Source organism: Ischnura elegans, chromosome 6, assembly GCF_921293095.1.
Source record: "Ischnura elegans chromosome 6, ioIscEleg1.1, whole genome shotgun sequence".
NCBI lineage: Eukaryota > Metazoa > Arthropoda > Insecta > Odonata > Coenagrionidae > Ischnura > Ischnura elegans.
The window spans coordinates 52,189,348-52,212,178 of NC_060251.1; the positions used below are offsets into that span (position 1 = coordinate 52,189,348).

Genomic DNA, 22,831 nt, shown 5'->3' on the forward strand with positions numbered 1-22,831 from the left:
CCGGCTAAATTATTACCTACTTTCCTACCCCGCTGTGCTGAAATTTCAGCTAATAAAAGCAATCGGATTCTTGAAATAAACTTGACAATTTTAAAATATGAGTCCTTAATATGATATTTCAACATAAAAGGAAACCAAGTGAATGTGTATCGTAAAAAAATGCTTTGTGTTGCGACACGGAAATAACATGACTTTAGGTATAAAGCATGTGGATTAAAAACATTCCTTGCATGAAAATAGAATTTACGGGGAAAATCGATAAAATAATGTTCAATTGCAGACTTTTGTTGAAGAAAAATAAAAAATAACAACCGAAAAAAATTAGCCGCCACGGAGACTCGATCCTAGGACATATGGCATTGTAGTCCGGTACCGTAGCCACTGGACTACGCCAGGCGGTGATGGAAGCGCGATCTCAAAAGAATAAATATCACCTGCAAATGTTTAACTGCGTTTTTTGTTTAAACTATTGGCTATATAACCCCATAAGGGGGGTGATTCGTGGACAGCTCCCGATGGACTACAACATCACAAAGTTTGATTGAAATCTGAGACCCACTTTTGTGACACTCCCCTTGTCAGAAAATGTATTTCCGATACAAATTACAAACTACAAAAGTATCGAAAATACGTATTTCAAATACAAGTATTTTCGATACTGCCCATCTCTGATGCCAATGCTGCATGCTTCCCATAGGCTACACATTGAGATGTGGGCACTCTTAATTCCTTTTGTTGGTGATCTTCTGAGAGGCAATGGAAGCACTCTTTAATAATTTTTAAGTAATGAAAGAGAGAAAGGAAAGTTAGAATCATCATTTCTTTCATATATTCTTACTCACTTTCTCCCATCTCCACCTTTGGTCTTTTTATTTTCTCTTTCAAGGTCACCAACCTGATGGTCCATTGGCACTCACCATGTGCAACTTTTGCCATAAACATCAATTTCATCCTACCTTGCCTCCCATCTTTGTTTCACCATACTCCACCTCCTGTTTGAGTGTTAGTTAGAGGGCTCCAAAAACCCCATCGGCTGAATCCAACAAATACCGTATAAGCGTGTGTAAGAGGCATACCCCTATTTTGAGCATCGAAGCTATGAAGAAAAAAGAATTGCGGCATATTTTTATCTTATCGTGCGGTGTTGCAGACGTATGCCTGGAATTTCGACAGTTATCAAAATTTCCTCTTTCAATACTATTTGAAAGAGGATATTTTGATAACTGCGGCGGTAACAGCGGCATAAGAGGGAGTAGAAAGAGTTCCGATCCTCTCTTCGCATACGCCGTTGCTCTACGATGCTTGTCCTACTCACGCACACTTTTGTTCAAAAGCTCTCGCAGGAGTATTGCAATAGAATTGCAGCCGTGGAAAATTTTAAGGCAAAACACGACAGGCACATAGCATGAACCTTGCTAAGAGATTGCACAACAATAGGGGCAATCTCAGCGCCGTAGGATAATAACCACGTCGTAGATTTAACGGAACCACACTCGGCCCGCCTTCAGCCAATGCCTCTGCCGTTTTTTTTCCTTTCCGAGACCCCACAGAAAAATATCAAGTTTCAGGAAAACAATGGAAACGTATTTCATCCCTACCCCATCTCATTAACTGACGGTTTTTTTAGGTCTACCAGGTTAAATTCTCCTAGTTTCTGGAGGCCAAATGCTAGGTGAGTCACCTACTGAGCTCGAAGATATCTCGATATCTTTCAGCAATTGTATGACAAGCATGAGGTTCTAAAAAGAATGAGACCTAACGCGACTTACATCTGACAGAATTTAAATTTTTTTTAAGCTCTAATTGATTGACACAAAGAACAGCACAATTTCGGAAGAAACAAGCGTAGCATAAGCGCCTTCAAACAAGACGTGACGGACTGGAAACTTCAGGCAATGCAAACTGCGTATATCACATTGCTGCGCCTTCGCCCCTTCGCTTTGAAGGCAACGGCATCACATGCAAGATCGGACGTGTTCTTCCCTTGCTCCTTCGCTCATAGCCTCGTTGCTTGAAATACGGAGGGGAGGGAGCGCACTCCTTCCCCTCGACCTCTCCTTCAGCACTCTTCCCTTAAAAGCATTTCCGATTTCTTCTTGCCACAATTTAGTCTAACAATGAACATACTCGTTCGAATTTTTTAAAGCGCAGGATTTGACACCATTATAATTTTCAGTTTCAATAACCCTCATATTAGGGTCTGAAGATGATTTTGAAAAATCAGGTCCTCAGCGTAATGGAAATTGCTCGGAAAGACAGATGTTGACTATCAACCAGGTATGTCCTTCAAAACTACGCGTTCCTCCACGTTTGATAAGCGATTACTATATGCAGTTTAAATGCCGCGGGATGTCCACTCGTGGCAGTAAATTTAGCGCGCCCTCCGGAGCGAAAAACCCCGTGCGATCTTTTCCATGTTCACATCTGGGGTACCGACGTGACGGCACGATGCTTACAAGAAAAGCAAACAGGAGCATTTTAAAAATACGTCACTAAGGGAGAAACTCCCCTTATTTTTGACCTAGGGTTTCAGAAGACTGACTCACGCTGAAAACTAAGGCCATTCAGTTACCCTTAGACTTGCGACCAGTGAAGGGGAGGGGGGAAGATAAGAAGTTTGTGTAAGAGGCGCACCCTCACTTTCGGCTGCAATTTCTGGGAAAAAAGGTGCGCCTCTTACACGCGCTTATACGGTGTATGTTATAGAATCGGCAATTGTGTGTTACTATTTAACGATTCCAGGCCCTTTTGCAAAAAATTTATTTTCCCTCTAATGCATTTAACAGCAAACCCTAGTGCACCTTGAATGAATGCAAACTTCGTGTGATAGGTGCTCATTATAAGTTAGTTTTTAGGAATCCTAAAACCTCTTATAAACTTTGGAATTGTGGAAGGTCAGCTATCTCATCATTCAGTCTGTTTTTTAAGCTACATTTTATCTTTCAATTGCATCATTGTACATGTAAGAGTTTTCTGGAATGATAATTTTTATTTTTATGCAGTCACAATTTTGGTCTGATACAACTGCATGTTATGCAATGCATCTGATTATCAAGTGTTAAGCATTTTGCCGATATCTCATGATTTTTATTGTAATGTATAGGGATTCCCATGTGAGAGCTGGTATGTATTCTGAAAAATTTGCTCATTTTATATTTTCAGAAATGGTAGACAAAGATGAAGTTGCTGTTGCATTCTTGAGTGGTGCTTCGCTGGCTAAATTTGTTTCAAAAGTAGAACTTGAAGCCCACCAGGTCTTGAGGCTAATGGAAGCTTTAGAAGCACTTCCTCTTGCCTTGCAAATTACCAACATTGCTGGTAATGTTATGTCTCGGACGTTGGCTGGAGGACGTTCGGAAAGAAACGAGTTTTTACTGCTACATGCATTCACTGAACGAGGGTTTATTGTTCCTGATAAAACCTATGGGTAATTACCTCTTACTAAATTAATTTTTCTATTAGTTTTTCACTTGGCACATTTGGCTGCGACAAAATTTCATGCGATGATTGAGCTGGCACTGGCAAGCACAAACAGTATTGAGCTATGTTAGTGATGTATGAAATGGCATCACTGGGAAAGATCTTTCTTTTTCTTTCAGCATATTTGTGCTTTTGAATGTTCATGAAATACTTTATTGCTGCTACTACTGTATCTTTTCTGTGGCATTATATCTTTGAAAATTTTTGCCATTATTTTAGAAATGTTTTGTGGTAATTACTTCTTGTGAAAAATTCTTATTGCCTTTCCATTATTTTGTATTATTATCTTCCTGTTTAGTATATTATCTTCCTGTTCCTTGAAAAAGTGTTTCTTAATCTTTTTCAGTTTCCAAGGACCCAAAGGAGAAAAGGAAGGAGCTGGAGGTAAAGGTCGTAGGGAGGCAGCATATGCTGGTGGTCTGGTTCTGGAGCCAATTGCTGGCCTGTATGACACACTCATCCTGCTTATGGATTTCAATTCCTTATATCCGAGTATCATTCAGGAGTACAATATTTGCTTCACCACACTTCCTCGGCATGTGACCAGTCGTACAGGAAGTGGTGATGATGTTGACATTCAGGTACCTATCCTTATAGTCTGCTTTGCTGTTGTTTAAGTAATTTTCTGAACATCAAACCTAAGGCAGCTCCCCTTCTATGTGTAAAAAATATTTTTTTTTCTCTAAGGATAGACTGAAATTATCACTTCAAATAATATTTCTTACCGCGACTACAGATATTTTTAGCCTGACCAACGATTTACTTTGTAAAAACGAGAACTTTGTATTAATGATAGTCTCCTGTAATCAGCATCATTCCTGTAAAATCATGGTGACCCACTTAATACGGCTCATAAATTGAGTGTACAAGAAGACCTCTTCCAACAAACATTCGATTAACGAACTTTCAGAGATCGAATATCTGTTGTATCATTTAATCCGTTATAAAGTCAGGAACTGTTCAGCATTTCGCCCATTCCTCCTTCCTGTGGACTGCAAAATTTTTTTTGTCTCCAGCCGCATCGCACTCACTGGACTATTTCCTTGCAATTGTGATTCATGAGTTAAAAAAATTGTAATGCAGTGTTGTATTCTTCAGGATAACCGCACTTTTCGATGCCTTGCATAGATTCATCTACTTACGAACAACGTATCGTAAAGCATCTTGTTCATACGACAAGGACTTACTATGTTTGTGCATAATTAAATCGTGTTTATCTTACACGTGACTCTGAAGCTATTATGCAGCTCGACTATTATACAGGAGATTGTAGAGAAGGAATTTTGGCAAGATATGCTTTTTTGGGATGATTCCTAAAAGTAACGCTCTTATGAAGTTCATCATTACAATCCTGTGGTTTTTTGGTCCTATTAATTGTAATGATGAGAGTTTACTACATAGGTGAGACAGGCTTATTTTTTTTAAGGCATGATTCTTGCCACTCAGTGGCTCTCTTTGCGGATCCCTGCAAAGTTGGAAGTAAAGACAGTTTGACAGTTCTTTTATGTGCAAATATGAAGATTTAGATTAATTAAATGATGGTTGCACGAATGTGATGACTGCATGGCACTGTTGAAAAGCTAAATGTGTTTTTGTGGTAAATCCAAAAACACATTTGGACAGTGTTTGAATATTCAAAAGTCCGTATTTTGCATATGCTAGTCCAAGGTAAAGGTTTCAGAAGTGTGCAATGCTATTGCATGAAAGTTTAGTGTGAAAAAGTAGGTTCTGATGGATTGCAGTGTGATGTTAGCCACTTGAAGTCATTTTAGAATTTTTCTGTAGCTGAAATGTTTTTTTCTGATGTTGTACGAGGCCCCAAGGTCAGTATTCCAACCCTTTTATGAAATAAAATTACATTACCTTTCATCATCTAAATTTCATGGCACTTTGGCTTTAAAATGCATTGGCTCTGATGTATCCATGAGAGCACACGAAAAATTGTAGACATGTAAATTTGGGATATTTCTAGTGTACAGGTAACTTAACTGATGGAAGTAATCTGTAGACCATAAATATACACGATGTATTCTACCAATGCCTTCTTAAGCTAACGAGCCGTATGCTGGAGATGGTAACACAGTTGGTCATCTGCAGACCACGTTTGTTTATTGTTTTTGATTTTTTGCATGAGTTGCGAGCAGTTGTGAGAGCTTCGTTTGTGATACTTGTTGGTTATTTCCAATGTTAAGCAAAAATCCGACGATAGAGCCTCGGAAGCCCTCATATTTTGTATTATCTACAATATTTATATCTGAGTGAGCGCATAAAAACTGGAACAGTAGTTAAACCAAAAAGTCAGTAACATTGTTGTAGCAGTCTGAGCCACGGCTGCTGTAGGTGGATACGTTAATTGTAAGTTGATGTTATCAACGGCACCTCATCCATTTATCTTATTAGAACAATTTTGATATTTTCTAATGCCTGCTATGCTTTGATTTTCAATACCTAATTTCATCCATTTCTTTGTGGGTACCGGAAAAATTGTCGTTCAGGACTGCTTGTGCTTGTATTATAAGGTGAACACCAGAGAATACAACTTAGCTCACTGCTTGGAGATTTTTACTAAAACATCTTTTTTGCCAAAATAGTGCTACTTTCATTGTGACAACTCCTGTTAATCCACTGCTGGTAATCACAGTGCCAGTTGTTGTAATGCAATTAGTTTGATAAGGTTGAAAAACATCAGCCAAGAGTTTTAATTACCAGATTTCCATCGTGATTGAATTGTAAACAGTGCTATTGCGCTATCAATAAGTGGACAATAATGCAAAATTGTCAGTGGCGTGTTCACCTCCGTTGTTCACCGTGGGTATGACAGTTCATGATCAAGCTATCGAGATCAAAGCTGTGTGTGAAGTTTATTTTTCTAGTACATCAACGAATAGCAGTCATCTGTGCCACTTGCGTGGGCTAATTAAGTCTCAAAATCAATGTGATTGTAAGTTGTGATGAATATAAGTATTGTGCAGTGGACTCTGGTTATTATGAAGTTCACGAGTCCGTAAAACCGGAGGTTCGCAATAACGAAGTTCGTATGAACGTATATTTCAGGAATCGTGGAAAAAAACCGTATATGATAAACGAGATGAAATTACGCGGAAATATTTATAAATAGGAAAATTCTTTTCAGTTTCTCAACAAAAGAATGCGGTATGACGTAATCGAGGGTTGATATGTTCCGGAATACAGTAAGTTTGATATACGAACTAGATGCGTTCCTAGACCTTGTTCCTAAGTTGATAAACCTACAGGTTTTACCATAAGGTTTACTGTATACCAGATATAGGTGTCTACATCTGGTTTACATTTTGTATACTGCAAACTTTGTGCTCTCAGGGATTAGTGTGTGAAATCACACAATGGAGTAATTTGAGATATCTTCTGAAGTAAAAATGTGGCCCTTAGTCCAACGACTATTTCATTTTTTTTTTGGTCAAGGGACAATTTATGCTGACAATGGACTTGTTTATGAAGAAATTTGATTTTCATTCACCATGTATTCATAACCCAAGGAATTCGTCTCTTTGCTATTATCTTAAGATATCCTTTTAAAATTATTATTTTTTGCCTTCAGGCACTTCTTGAAATGTTACCTGATGCAGATACAGAACAAGGTGTATTGCCATCGGAAATTCGAAAATTAGTGGAAAGCAGACGTGCTGTGAAAAGACTAATGGCCGCCTCCGGTTTAACTGCTGCTCAACGGCGCCAGTATGATGTTCGGCAAATGGCTCTGAAACTTACAGCTAACAGCATGTATGGCTGTCTAGGATTTGGTGCCTCTAGATTTCAAGCTCGTGAGCTGGCTGCATTGGTCACAGCAAAAGGCAGAGAAATACTCTCACGTACCAGAGATCTTGTGCAGGTATGTTTTTGTTTTAGATGAAATTCTGATAAATGATTTGTATCTGAGGGACTACATCATCATTTAACTGTGTTTCTAATTCTGAAATTCTTGGTTACAGATATCTGATTCAAAAATTACAGTCATTTAGTTCTTATTACTTAGGCATTAGTATATATTGGCATTGTATTTAAGGCCACACAAATGAGTTAGGTTAGCTGCAAATTTCAGGGTTTATTTCTGTCCTGGCCCCCGATAGTTTTTTAGAGCCTATAAGGCATTCACTAGTAATTTTTAAATACTTAACAAAGGATTTACAAATATTTTTTAAACCATTGACTACGCTGAATTTTTCATTTAATATGATTGATTTTGAATGCCGTTGGATTTTAAAAGTGGTAAGGATCATCAGTAATCCTTTTTTATTCATTTACAGTTAACTGTACTTAAGCTAAGAATTTGCTGTCCATTAGTTAATATGCAATACCAAGGAAATGTTTTTCAGAGCTAAGTATCAACTTTCCACTTTGGAACTTTGACTTCTAGTTGTCTGTATGAATCTGAGTCAAATAATTATTTACTTGAGATAAGTCATGCAGAGCATTTGGAATACTCAAATATTGTCAGAATACTCAGGAAATGTAAAAAAATGCTCTTTCATTCAGTATTCCTCTTTAAAAAGCTGCTTTTGATAGGAAGTTGTATTTCGATCAGCATCGTAATGGTTAGCATTGAAAGGGGGTTTTAGGTGAGATGGGTCGTAACCGTTTCATAAAGAATGAAATACCCTTATCAGAGTCTGTTTAGAAACCTTGTTAAACACGTACATTTAGTTGTGCAATTTCCCCATTCAAATATTTGATTTTATATGCATACTTCACCACTGCTTTCATTCATTACTTAAAGTGTATTTTTTATTTTTACAGGAAAAATTAAGCTTGACAGTGGTTTATGGAGATACTGATTCAGTAATGATAGATACCAAATACAAAGGAGATTACGAAGGTGCTTTGAAGATGGGTGGAAAAATTAAAGGAGAGGTCAATAAAATGTATCGCCAGGCAAGTGCTTTCTGCATAGATTCCATTAAAGTCAGTTATGATTTATCATTTACTGACTCCTCAAGAAATGAAATGGTATTCAAAGTAGCATTTTTCTTTTATTTGGATGAGCAACAAAAGGGCCTTGGTGAAACAATCTAAAAAACCAGTCTAAGAATTGTTTTTAGACTGATTTGAAAATTCGTCAACTGCCGGCAATGCATTACGAGCCCCTGAGATAGCATGCTATTTTTCGTAGATGTTAGGCCACCCGCTGGAATTGTGGGAAATTCAAAAGCATGTACAAATTTATTTTAACGAGAATAAACGTCTTTTAATAGGTGCCTACTATCTTTAAAGATATTTTAAACTGTAAATGTTTGTATAAATAAGGTTTTCTAAGGGTATTTATGGGAGTATATATGGTTTATAAAAAATTCGATACCCAGCACTTATGCTTCTGGGAACGCATCCCTATCTTCCCGATGTTAAAATGCTGTGGTATAATGAAAATTCGTATAGCGCAAAGACCTCAAGTAACATATCCCTTGCACAAAGCGAGTCATGGGTGTCCAGGAATCCAAGTACATGTGTATTTCAAAAATGCATCGTATTGCAACAAGGAAATAAAATAATTCTATGACAAAATTTGGGAAAACATGCTGTATGAGCACAAAAAATCCTCGCCCAGTAAAAGTGAAAATTTCAGTGAAAATCGTGAAAATAATTGTGAAGAAGTAAAAAAGAAATATTTAAAGAAAAGGAACCAAAGAAGAGACTGAATCTCAGAACTAGTTGAGCACCACTGGACCACAACAGTATATATTCACTCAGAATTCTCAAGGGAATTCAAAGCCAAATACATTGACACATACCGATCTTTGCACCACTGGTGACTAAAGTGGGAGTGCAAATGAATGCATGGAGACTGGTTTCACGGCCACTGCTCCTTAGTGGAGCCTCCTATAGTAATATAAACTCTATGAGCAAAGTCATGGTTTTTTCGGTCCCAACAAATTCGTTGTATCTTTTGTGGTTTTACTGCGGTACTTTCTGTTAGCCAATTTAAGGCACTCACTGATTTTCCAAGATAATACTGCATTTGTCGAAAGAGCCTAGGTCGGCATAGTCAATCTTTCATGATTTTTAAATATTTTCTGAAGAATGATATGTATTCCCTTACAGGAATTGTTGACACTAACTGCTAGGGTAGCTGATATCAGAAAGTACTCATATTGAAACAACAAAGATGGGAATTTTTTGTGTATTGTGTTCTCGCAAAATGCAAATCAAGGTTTTCCTCCTCATTTTATGTATTATATTTGGCTTGCTGAAACTCCTTGTGGCCCTCCCCCTTGATAGATAAAGGTTACAGTAGACTCTCGTTAATACGAACAGCGTTATTACGAAGTCCTCGTTATTACGAAGCGAATTGTTGGTCCTGACGAAAAGGCGTATCCAAGCTACAGTGAAAGAAACGTTTTACGAAATTTTCATTTTTATGAAATTATTAACTATAGTCCTGGTCCGAGCGGTCACAAATATAACTTTATTACGAAGTTTCAATCACAAGCAATGGCATTTAGGTGGATGTTCACTGCACTACGTGTTAATAATCGTGCGACGTTTAAGTTCTTCTCGTGTACTGTGCCCAAGAGCGCCAACTATGGCTCTTTATTCAATTTACTCGCAACATCCTATAATAAGCTTCATTCTTCTGAAGTCATGATGATCCACTCATAAACGCTCATAAATTGGACGTACAGTTAGTCCTCTTCCTACGCACATTCGATTTACGAATATTTAGAGGTACGAGCATTCAAAAAATTCAAATTTCGAATGGGCAACTTCCCATTTGGCCATTGCTATGCGGTATGGCGTTGGGGAATTCTCACAGTGGGCAAATTCTGAACAAAGTATCACAGAATCCGGAGTGAATTTAGGAACTGTTCAGCGTTTTGCCCGTTTTTCGTCACCGCAGGGAGCTATATTTTCGGCTCTGGTTGCGTCGCACGCCCAGGTAGATCAGTTCGTCACGATCGTGAGTCAGCGCGTAAGTGTGATGCAGGGTTGCATTCTGCAGGATAACCGTACTCCTCGATGCCCTGCATACAGTCCGGCCAGCGAGAGTTGCCCGATGACGGCACAACACGAGGGGTGGATAACCCTTCGCCAGCATGATATATAGCCAAACGCTATCCCCCGAACGCACCTTACACTCTCGCCTAGTCATACAACGTTGTCAAATGCATAAGGAGCACCGAAATAAGCCTGATCCACCAAAACAAGTGATTCTTCCCCTGGGTCCTTCACGCTCATCGACCATTCCGGCTCCTTTCTTCACGGAACCCTTTGTAGGTGCTTCCCTTTCTTACCTGGCAGCCTTGCCCCCTACCCTGACGTAGACCATTCTGCCCGTCATCGAAAATTTCTCGGCGGCCGGACTGTGGGTTTATTAACTTAGGGATAAGGTATTGGAATGCATCTAGTTCGTATATCGGGCTTACTGTATTCAGGAAGATATCAACCCTCGATTGTGTCATGCTGCATTTTTCTTTAGAGATACTGAAACGAATTTTCCTGTTTACGTATATTTCTGCGTGATTTAATCGCGTATGTAATACACTTTATTTCGATGATTCCGAAACACGTTCATGCGATCTTCGTTATAACGAACTTCCGGTTTTTCGGTCCAGTGAACTTCGTAATAACGAGAGTCTTCTGTATCAGTCTTCACAACACTAAGGTGTCCCTTACCTAACCAGATCTTCTCCAGGGTTCCCACTCAACTGTGAAAACCTTAAACCGTGAATAAGCCGTGAATTTCGTCCACTGTGAAAAAAGCTGGAAAAAGCCTTGAATTTCGCCATGAAACTTTAAAAATATCTCAATCTAGTTAATAATACTACGATTTACTGAGCAAATTCGGTATGTTAATCATGTTTCACGGTCAGGCACGCGCCAACTCATAGTCTATGCATTTCTCTACACACGAATATTTGAAGTGTAGTAATTGGTCCGTACTATATGACGACACATTGACCGATATTTTCCATTTTTATGGCGGAAGTCTGTTATTTTGTCTAGGTGTTTCAATTTCAGTGATAGCTTGTGATGGACTTGTATTCGAAAAAGGACGAATGAAATAACTTGCATTTCTAACGGACCCAGAATGAACCATTTACAAAAATTATCTGATTTGTAACTCGAAGTTCGGTTCCCACACGAAATTAGGGCACATGCCATATGCTTAGAAATATGAGTTTGCCATTGGAATTTTATGTAAGGAAACATTTCTACAGCATATAGGCTTTCAATTTATGGCAATAGCTCTGAAAAGACTACGCTCACCTCGTTTGGATCGTTTGAAGATCGCGGTCCTGTCATATAATTTTCCCACATACATCGTTTAACGAAAATGAGACGAAGTGTTTACTAAGTGTTGTTTGTGGCTAATAATGACAGACACCCCCAGGAGATTACTATGGGGAGAAGCTGAGTGCCATGGGATAGTAACATTAGCGCATTTCCCAAGATCCACTATCCCCCTCCACTCAGAATTTGCCTCCCCCCTCTGAAGCTTTCCTCTTCTCCGAAATAAAAAAAAAGGTCTCAGCTTGTGCAGGGATCGTATTACGAAGACCTTAGCTTCAAAAAAAATATCAAGTTGCACGAGAACAATAGACACGTGTTACGCGCGCCTCCCTTTTCTCACCCACTGACCTTTTTCAGCGTAACTGCTTCAAAGTTACCAGTTTCTGGAGGTCAACTGCTGCATGAATCACCTATTAGCCCAAAACGTGTCTAATAATGAATTTCGGCAATTGGCATTATACTTTTATTAGATTGAAATATTTGTAAAGTGCTCGTAATTCTAAAAAAATGAGACCAAACACGACGTATTTCTAACATTATTTAAGCATTTAAACTAGAAAATAGTTGGAAAAATACAATGATGATTTCTGGCGAAACTCCATATCCTCATAGCTGAGCTTTTCGGCAGTTAATGTGGCATTTTTCCGAAAACAGGATATCAGGTTATTATCAGTTATCAATTTACGAGTTATATTATAAGTCTCAGTTGTAAGAGTTACTGAGGAAGGGATATCTTCTCAAGATATTTTGTTTCTCCCTACTAACAATCCGAATTCATCTACTCATTTGGCGCTACGATAATTAGAAAAGAATGTGTAAGTTGGCTTCTCTTTAGAGCAAAAACTTTCATGGCTATTTATATGGCAGGATATTTGAAAGAGGTATTATTCGAATCAACAATATGACCTAAGTGTCTCGATAAAGTACTAGTATTCCTGTAATTGGCTAAAATCTTCTTTTAATCCTTTAACAAATATCATAATTACGCGCCAAAATCCTGTGTTTCCTGGGACATAGGCAACCTATCCAAACATTCCTGCATCGATCGTTTTCCCGCCATCATCGTTTTTTTTGTCCATCCCCCTGAAAACCGATAGATTGAGGTTCCACTGTAATGATATGAAGTTGATTTTTTGATTTATTACATTTTTGGCGATCTCAGAAAGACTGGGTAAGGGAAATTTGGTTACTGTGCGGTAATTACAACGTGCACAAAAAAGTCTCTCGGAGGCACGAGGAATTAAAAAAGGACTTCCGGTGTTCAGATGGAAGAAGGTCCTAAGGGCATTCGCATATTAAAGGAGGCCATGGTATTCGGCATCCGGGCAAGAGCGTGGTTGGGTTGGGCCTAAAGTTGGCCCTGAATTTCCCAAACGTTGGCATCATAACAGATATCACTTTTTATTGCTGCTTTTACATTATATGTCTCTTACGTATGGCGTACGTCGCGTAAGTTAATTTTTAGTTAATATATGGCCGGTGATTGTCCTATTTTTCACTTATAAATGGACCATGAATTTGACGACATTGAGACCGTGAAAACTTGGAAAAAAACCGTGAAATTCATTATTTAGGTAGAGTGGGAACCCTGTTCTCTAATTTTTCGGGCTGGTCTTTATTAATTGATAGCAGAGGCCTGAAGGAGCTAGGATTCATGAGACTTGTAGTAGGAAGGCCTTTCGATGGAAAAGGGAATAGAGGTGCTAGATTGGTTAACATTTTATTCAAATCATAGAGATCATGGAATTGCCTCTGGGTACACCTCAATTACAATGTGAACATCATATGGGAAGCAGCACAGAATGATTTAATTTACATAGTGAAATACATTGGGAAAGATGTGCTATCAAATCAATCAAAAACTCACAGTAAGGGTTACACAGCCTTTCCGAAAACTAGGTTGGGAGACGCTAGACTTGGAGGCTAGATGATAGGCATATATTGCATCAGCAATTTAGAACAAATATCTTTCTGAGCAGCATAGAGAATGTCATTATGCTTCAACGTCATACAGGTATGATAAAGTATAAGAGATATTTTTTTGAACGTATTGGTGCTGGAATTTGTTTTTTCTCCTGGGCAATAAGGGACTTTGCCACTGCACAGCACCTAGTGAGGTGGCTTGAGGGGAAGTAGGTGGAAATAGGTACATACTTCCACAAAACCACTCATATCCTTATTTTGCCTTAAATGAGAAGTTCACAACTGAAATTAACTTAAATTCGTGCTAGCATATCTGCTATGAAAAGAATTTGGGTGCTGTTGCATAATACATATAAGGTCTGTTATAAATCCTGTTACCAGTTATATTTTCGAATACCTATTTTTTATGATATATTAGGAAATTGAGAAAAACTACATGCCTTGTAAGTGTAGAGTTTTAACTCATTTCTAGCTTAATAAATATTTCCTTGGTCAGAAATAATCTAGTGATTCAGTGAATAGGTTCACAATTATCATCCTTAAAATATGAATGTTTAAATTCCAACTTATTATTGCCTCATTTTAATTATAGATATTGACTAGAGTAATGTGTCCCATTTTGTTTATAATCTTTAGTTTGATATTTGATTTAGGTGGAACTGGAAGTTGATGGTGTTTTTGAACGCATGCTGCTGTTGAAGAAAAAGAAGTATGCTGCTCTTTTGTTGGAACAAAAAGGACAGCAGATGGTTAGGCGCATGGAATTGAAGGGCTTGGACATAGTACGTCGTGACTGGTCCCGTATATCGGTGGAAGCTGGGAAATATGTTGTTGCTCAGCTCTTAGGAGCTGATGGTCAGAGTGGTAAGTTGGATTTAGATGTTAAAATTATGGTTTTGATCAGATAGTTAACGGAAATTTTTTCTTCCTTATGATTGCTTGGTTCCTTTGTTCTCAGTGCACTTTGGCCATGTTATTATTTACTATTTCCTATTATTTTACTGTTTTTTATTGTTATTTGCATATAATTGTCTTTTTGTTTTGTGTGCTAAAAGTTTTTGAAAAATTAATTTTAAAATTAGATTCTGTTTTACAAAATTCCTGTCTGCAAGTCCAATCAATGCTTAAACGAATAGACCTTGCTCTAGATTTGTCTTCATAGCTAATGAAGGAGTTGATTCAAGTACCAGGGGCATTCCCTTCCCTCACCCTGTAGTCGTCGTCATAATTCGTCTTCTGGATTTTCTCATCCTGGCCCGGCTGCAAAACTTCCTACTAGTGGCCTCCTCTAACAATTCCTTGATTCTCTTGAAACTCCTGTCATACCATCATTATAAATATAAGGAAAGTAAATACAGTAGAACTTGGTTAGTACGTTTCTGAAGGGACCACGAAAAATGAACGTACTAACCAGGAAAACGTACTAACGAGGAAAGTAAATAATAGCAGTCGGGGTTATTGCAATCAGTGAAAAAGTCGTCATAATTACAATTACTATCGGTAGTTCTCATAGGATCGCCTTCCTGAACTCTTTTCACATTTAAAATCAAGAAAATGAGCGCTACCATGAAAAACAATACCATGTGAATAAAAATCGCAATTTTTCATGGACATCCCGGAGATTCCATGATTACGGCGTCTATCTCCCGTGATTTATCCTATATATATTTACAGAACGAGGACGAGTGAAGCTCAGACAAGCGAAGACAAGTCATTTTTCTTTCTCACAGCGTACTCGGAGAATATAACAACAACCCGGAGTAAGTCAACTGGTTTTTTAAACATAATAAAAATTAGGCAAAATTATATTGACTTTCAAATTACGGCAACAGCCGTAGACATTCGCTTCTGGAATTATACCATTTCGATTGTAAAATCGATCGATATATCGACTGATGACACGCAAGATTATTAGATTACGACGTAATTACAAGAAAATTTTATATTAAACAGTTGAAATTTACTTTCAAAATTTGTCTAATGTCGTCTGCTTTCGTTCCGAGATCAAGGATTTTTAAGCTAAGCTTTGCGTGGAGATCCAGAGGATCGTCTGCTCCCGCAACAGTAGTCAAGCAAATACGCACGATGTCGAGTTTATGGAGCAGCACTGCTTTAGATAATGTGGGAATTGTCTAATACCGTTAAGACTCATTTCATCATCATGATAACTCGTGCAATAGCAACAATTGCCCACTCACGAACTTGGTGCGCAGCAGTGGGCACTCCCAAGCGCTCCAAAGGCAACAGAAGGTGAGGAGCTCGGGGTGGGGAAAATTGGGGCTTCTTATTGGCTGTAGTTTTTCATAGTCAGACATTCCCGAAAAATGGCCGCATTTTATTATTCAGCACGTCACAAGAATTCAGAAATGCATTTGGATAAATTACGGTAGAAGAAAGAGATGTGGAATGAATGGAAGAATGTTATTGGCTAATAATAATAAATTAAATCATGAATTCAGGTGCTTGCGACCCTTAAGAAGACACTAGAGAACGAATTGCGGGTTGCGTCACGGCAAGCAATTGAGCGTACTAACCAGGAAAGCGCAATTTTTTCAAACGTACTAACCAAATTCTTTTACCTGTATTTTGTTCGGATGGTACCGGGACCGAGGGAAATCGCCGTACTAAAGAGGAAAACGTACTAAGGAGGAACGTACTAACCAAGTTCCACTGTATATGGGTGTTTTGGGCAGTGGCAGATTCAATTTTGCCTGTTTTGATGATTTGTAACATATCCAGCTAGAGATTTTTTCCTAGTGCTAAACAGTTTGCCCATTAAAAATCCATTAACCAATAGATGTATCCCTGGGGCAATTTTTCTTGCAAAATTCTTTATTGACTGCCATAGTGCCAGGGGTTCAATATGATTGCATTCATGCAGGGTAAATATCATTTAGGCTGTGTTCCAATTCATAGGGTGCACCATACACTCTTGTGCTCTACGCTCTAATCAGTCATCTCTTACGCGCTAAAATTGTAATTAGGTGTTTTATTCTGCAGGATAGCCCCACTTCTTGATGCCTTGTGTAGGGGTATCACCATACATTCAAGCTCTCGGAACGCATCTTGCTCGTGTGTTGAAGAATAACTGTATATGTACATGATTCAATCGTAAGACCACTTTCACGTGAAACATGTTCCATCGGCCGCCGTTAATGGCATGGCACATGGCATTGTAGTGAGTTGTTTTCTCTGAAAGCCACCTGAATTTTACATGAACCATGTCCAGCGAAAAGTCATTTTGTCTGAAAGTGGCCTCAATGTAGAAATTGTGTGTAATTCATGCCATATAATGCGCATCTCGAGGCGGGATTGAAACAGGTGCCATGCCGTCAATGGCACAATTCGACTCGTTTCAAGACATCCATAGAGACCTATGGGAAGTTGAAAGAACGGCGCTGTGCCGTGGACAGGTTTGCTCGTTGGAAAGCGACCTTATGGCTATTGAATGTTACAATGTTGGCGAGAGTGACAAACTGACGAACCCTTAAATGCATGTTGGCGGGCAACTCTCAAAAGAAAAAAAATGTGGATGTCATGCAATCAGAAAATTTTATATGCGTTAATCTGTTTTAAACTTTTTGGCCTTGAATACGATGCAGACCATTTTGGATTTTGGAACCAAATTTAAATCCTCACTGCTGTTTCATGTTTCAAAGTACCGAATTTATGCTATCGGTTCTCTAGGCCACAAACCGGCAGTGCCGAGAACTGGTTACGGGAATGGACTCATCTCTAGTTTATTACAGCATCAAAATTTAAAAGCTGGAAATAAGCTTTTCCATACTCCTCAATTGAAAATGAATGGATTTTTTAAGGGCATTTTAAGTTTTTATTCATCATAAATTTTTGCCTTTATTGTTATAGTGGTTTTAATTTGTACTTCATTAGAAAAATATTTTTTTGTCTCTGTTTTAGCTGACCTGGATGATAGATTGAGCAAGATAGTATCCTATTTAGAAGCCTTGAAAGAGGACCTTGAAGCTGGGAAGATACCAATTCATAAACTTATAATCACCAAGCAGCTTACGAAGGTAGTATAATTTTGCTGGGGTCAAATTGTGCTGGCATAGGGTTTGTTTGATCCCCTCAAAATTGAGCATTTGTTTGTATTGGTATCATATCTTTTCCTACCCCCTTCTTCATTTCATGGAATGGTGCAAAATCTTGAAAATTTTACTATTATAGCAGAGAAAATGATCAGGACTTGAAGTGCAAAAAGCTATCAATCATTTTTTTAAATAAAAATTTTGCTGTGAAAATTCCTCCCTCCTATGTACTTCATTCGTCATAATTTTTTTCTTCAACATTTTGTGAGGGGTGATGGAAAAATTAAGGCAGTATATCCTCTGTTTGTTATTGGGAACACATTTTTAGAGGAGATACCATTTATAGAAGAGGAGTGTGAATATATAATTTGTTAATAGATTTAAGGCCAATGGGAGAGACCCAGGTAGCACAAAGTAAGAGAGTTAACCGTTTCTTATGGTTTTCTTACGGAGAAAATTGATAAGCTGCTTATCGTAAGCTAAGTAATATAAGGCAAGGGTTAGATGTTAGGGAAGAATAGGTAAGGAATGCCGTCAAATATCCTCAGGCAACGTAAGTCACTTCTGATGGAGTGCCAAAGGCGGCTGAACAGCGTACTACACTTTCTACACGCGCAATGTCGTCATCAGTGACAACTACTGCTTCTAGTAGCTCAACGAATATTAATTATACGTCGTCAAGTCTTCATTTTCCGGAAGCTCTTTGGCTTCACGCAGTGTTATATCTCTGACCTATCAATATCACTAATATTAAAAATTTTAATTGAAAGTAATTGCGGAAATAAAAGTTAATATTTGCAAATTTATCGATTAATTGATAAATAATAAATCATTTGGCGAAAATACGAAGGAAAAAACGTTGATATTACAATAAATTCTCACTAGAGCATAAAATTCGCAACTTTTAAGATTTGCATAGGGATCCGCCCAATGTGACATTTATGTCACAGTACCATTTATCATGAAAAAATTAAATACTTACACAAAGCGAACGTCTATTTTTTGTGTCTTGGGAAGGTGCCTAAGTACCAGGGGTGCTCTAAGGATAGTTCTTCACTCTCACTTGACAATTCTTGCCCTGTTGAAGCACTTAGCTTCCTCTTTCTAATAAAGTATGTATAAAACACAACAATGTACTGTGCTCGAGCGATGCAAGAGCCATTACAGTGGAGCGATACTGGGTGTGACATTTTTGTTACATTGGGCGGATCCAGGTTAAGCGAGTCTTTATAAGGGCTTAACAACTGATAACAGATTTTCCCGTAAATAGAAAAAAAACTAATAACTGCAAGCGACCGGTAGTGAAGATATAAAGTAGAGATGTGCGAATAGTATCCGCGAATACTTGAATACCTCGAATACTAGAAAGTATTCGATATTCGAGATCTCGAATAGTTATGCCAAAGGTACCGTCTCGAATACCTCGAATACTTTGAATTTCACGTCATACACTGTCGCTCGCACGTCGTTGGTAGTTGACTCGGAAAAATGAGAACTCTAGTCGTTTAGTGCATGCAGCGCCGTTTTAGGCAAGTAGACGAAATACATCAAATTCGCGGGTTTGAGCGGTGAAAGAGTTAGACGTGGGGAACCGAAATTGATCAGATGAAAAAAATCCGAAAATCCCAGGTGTCCCCCATCAGGAGAACCTCAGTTCCGTGGGATAGCAACATTGGTGAATTTCCCACGATCCGCTATCCCCCTCCATTCAGCGTTCGCCCCACCCCCTCCGACGATTTCCTCTTCCCTGAAATAAAAAAAAAGGTCCCGGCTCGTTCAGGGATCGTATTACGAAGACCTTAGCTTCGAAAAAATATCAAGTTACGCGAGAAAAATAAAAACATGTCTCGCGCCCACTCCCTTTTCTCACCCGCTGACCTTTTTCTACCAACCTGCATCGAATTTCCCCCTTTCTGGAGGTCAACTGCTGCATGAGTCATCTACTAGACCGAAAGGTGTCTAACAATGACTTTCGGCAATTATTATTACACCTTTATTGGATTGAAATATTAGTAATGTGCGCGTAATTTAAAAAAGAATAAGACCAAACACGACATATTTCTGACTTTATTTAAGCATTTTACGCATGAAAATAAATACCGGGAAGACGAAGAAATACGACGGAGGCTTAGCATTTTGGCGTAATGCTGAAATAGGGTGGTTGCCTATTATTTTTCTATTCCCTAAATCGAAATGTTAATACTCCTGAAGTACGTATTTTACGCTTTTAGAGTTTTATAAGACATTATCTATTTTTCGCGATTAAATTAAAAGTGAAAATTTTCAAGCGCGCGAAAACGCGACGGGTAAGAATGAATGCCGGGAAAAACTCCGCGTGACGTCGTTCTGGTTCCCGCTGCCGCAAGTGAGGTGACCTTGGGGCGAGGCTCTGAGCGCTATTACGACGCAGGATGCTAGCAGGTAGCCGAGTACCATGCTAGCTGGTAGCACTTGGCTTAAATAAGGATTATTAATACCTTATCGAACAGACTGTGTGATTATTAAGACATGTTTCCCTGAGCTCTGTGCCTCATGCATGCATTGGTAACCTCAGACAATGTGAAACTCCTATCCTCTCGTGTAGAAACTAGGTCCCTGTGATGTCACGTGGAGTGGCATCGCATCGGAACCAATCTGTCCTTTTTCAAATGAGGTAAAATTGACCATTGCCATTGGTCTAAACCGGTATTTCTAGAACGAAATAATTTGTATATTATGAATACAGTAATGGTGGGTAGCGAATCACTATCAATGCCTTTCGTTTTCTTTATTGAAGGAAACTACCATACTGTTTACATAAAATTAAAATATTCCATTAATTAGCTAAATTCCTGTTTGAATCCTTTAAGGGCAATCACAATTACTCGCCAAAATCCTGGGTTTCCTGCTGCATAGGTGACCTAGTCAAACATTTTCACATTCATCGTTTAGTATTCGAAATTCGAGGTATTCGAATATTCGAGCAATGAGATGATATTCGAATTCGATATTCGAATTCGAGAAATCTACTATTCAACCCATCCGTAATATTAAGCATAATATAAGTGCTTTATCCTTGTGGCGGAAAAAAAAATAACATCAGGGAGAATGGAACGCACGACCTATGTCACTGGTGCTCTGTACTCTAACCACTACACCACGATGGCTGATGTAAGACAATGGTGTAGTTATCACTTTAAAATCCAATTACGTAGAAAAAATCGTCTGATATGTGCATGGAAAACTGAAATGATTCAAGGTCCACACAATTTAACATTTATGAATTTTAATTTATGGCTTGATAACCTGATGACTACAATTGGTATATTAAAGATTCCTTCCGGCATTTTTATATTATTCTACGTCGCTATTCTTGTGAAATTATGTGTTTTTCTTACGACTGTCGTTTCGCCATCAGTTCATGCATGTGAATGATTTTCAAATTATGGCAGTATAATGTTATTTCTACTCATATTATATAAGTGCCAAGAATGGAAAAATTATTCTTGCACATAAATCCCTTAATGAATGCTCAAAAACGATGGAATCTAAACAACACCTACGGAAGTGCTGAAGGTTTGGCATCCATTTTGTCATTACTCTGGATGTTAGTCTGCCTGGCCGTAAGAAACCCATAATAAGCTTCCCACACAGCACAAAGTGAATAATATGCACATAATATTCAAATATTATGCGAATATTATGCCACCACAATGGTATAAAACGTGCATAATATGTACATAATATGTGCATATAAATGGTATAATGTCCTCATAAATTGCGATATATGCGCATAATATGCGGAATATATGCACTGATGGAATGGCATAATATTTGCATATATACGGAATATATGCACCTTTTATGTACATAAAAGGTGCATATAAATGGTATAATGTCCTCATATATTCCGTATATATGCAAATATTATGCCATTCCATCAGTGCATATATTCCGCATATTATGCGCATATATCGCAATTTATGAGGACATTATACCATTTATATGCACATATTATGTACATTTTATGCACAATTTATACCGTTGATGTGGCTATATATATGCACATATTATACCCATATATATGCTCCTTTTATGTACATATTATGCACGATTTATACCATTGATGTGGCTATATATATGCGCATATTATACCCATATATACCATTTATATGCACCTTTTATGTACATATTATGCAAAATTTATACCATGGATGTGGCCTAAAATATATGCGCATATTATGCCCATATATACCATTTCTATGCTCCTTTTATGTACATTTTATGCATGATTTATTCCATTGATGTGGGCTGCCATATAGTTGCATATTATGCACATATATACCATATCTACGTACCTTTTATGCACATTTTATACCGTTGATGTGTGATAATATGCAGTTACATTATATTCGAAAATTACATAAATAAAAAGTGATTTCTGGAAACGAGGAGAAATTTAATAAATCATTCATCTAGAGACACCATAGGTACATTGCACTAAAACAGGGCACAATCCTCCTACCTTCAGCGTTGTATCACAAATTTTCAAACATTCAGTTAGGAGTCCTATATCATCGCAAATTTGGTTGAAATAACATGTAAATGACATCTAAAGGCAAACATTCACCCTTCCATAATCGTTACTCATGAAATTGAGATTAAAAAGCACAAAGTATGTCACACGAATTCACAATCACAACACTCGCGATGATTCCTTCCATGACATCCGCATGGTTGAACATCTACGGTCTTTTCTTAACGAATGTATTATAAATGGTCCAAAATGTGATTCCAAACCACTAAAAGGTCTTCTAATCGCATAATTGTCTATGACTTATAGAGTTGTGGCGAGCAATCACGCTAACGATGTAAGCAAGCCGTTCTTGAAAATACACTCAGAAACAATAAAGATCATATATTGTCACTAATAATCACAAATTAAAATAATTATATGCATATATCATCAAGTATGTGATATCTTCAGGGCGAAAGTGCAGCTCACAACCTGGATCAGTACCTAAGTGCCAAAACTTCGTCTTTCCTTGGAATAGCCTTCCTTCACTTTTCAAGCTGGGACTCTGACTGAAAAAGTACCGTCATAATATATACATTTAGGTAATTAAAAACTGGGAATA

The 22,831-nt window shown here is 38.0% G+C and overlaps 1 protein-coding gene across 1 annotated transcript in view; it reads left to right on the forward strand.

Annotated features, from left to right (window-relative positions):
• LOC124160679 (DNA polymerase alpha catalytic subunit) overlaps positions 1–22,831 on the forward strand; it is an 86,157-nt gene that overhangs the window by 33,959 nt on the left and 29,367 nt on the right. Inside the window, exons 12-17 of the mRNA XM_046536648.1 lie at positions 3,163–3,427; positions 3,827–4,061; positions 7,058–7,348; positions 8,254–8,388; positions 14,319–14,529; positions 17,584–17,699. Coding sequence (XP_046392604.1) covers positions 3,163–3,427; positions 3,827–4,061; positions 7,058–7,348; positions 8,254–8,388; positions 14,319–14,529; positions 17,584–17,699 — 1,253 coding nt within the window. The remainder of the gene's footprint in view (positions 1–3,162; positions 3,428–3,826; positions 4,062–7,057; positions 7,349–8,253; positions 8,389–14,318; positions 14,530–17,583; positions 17,700–22,831) is intronic.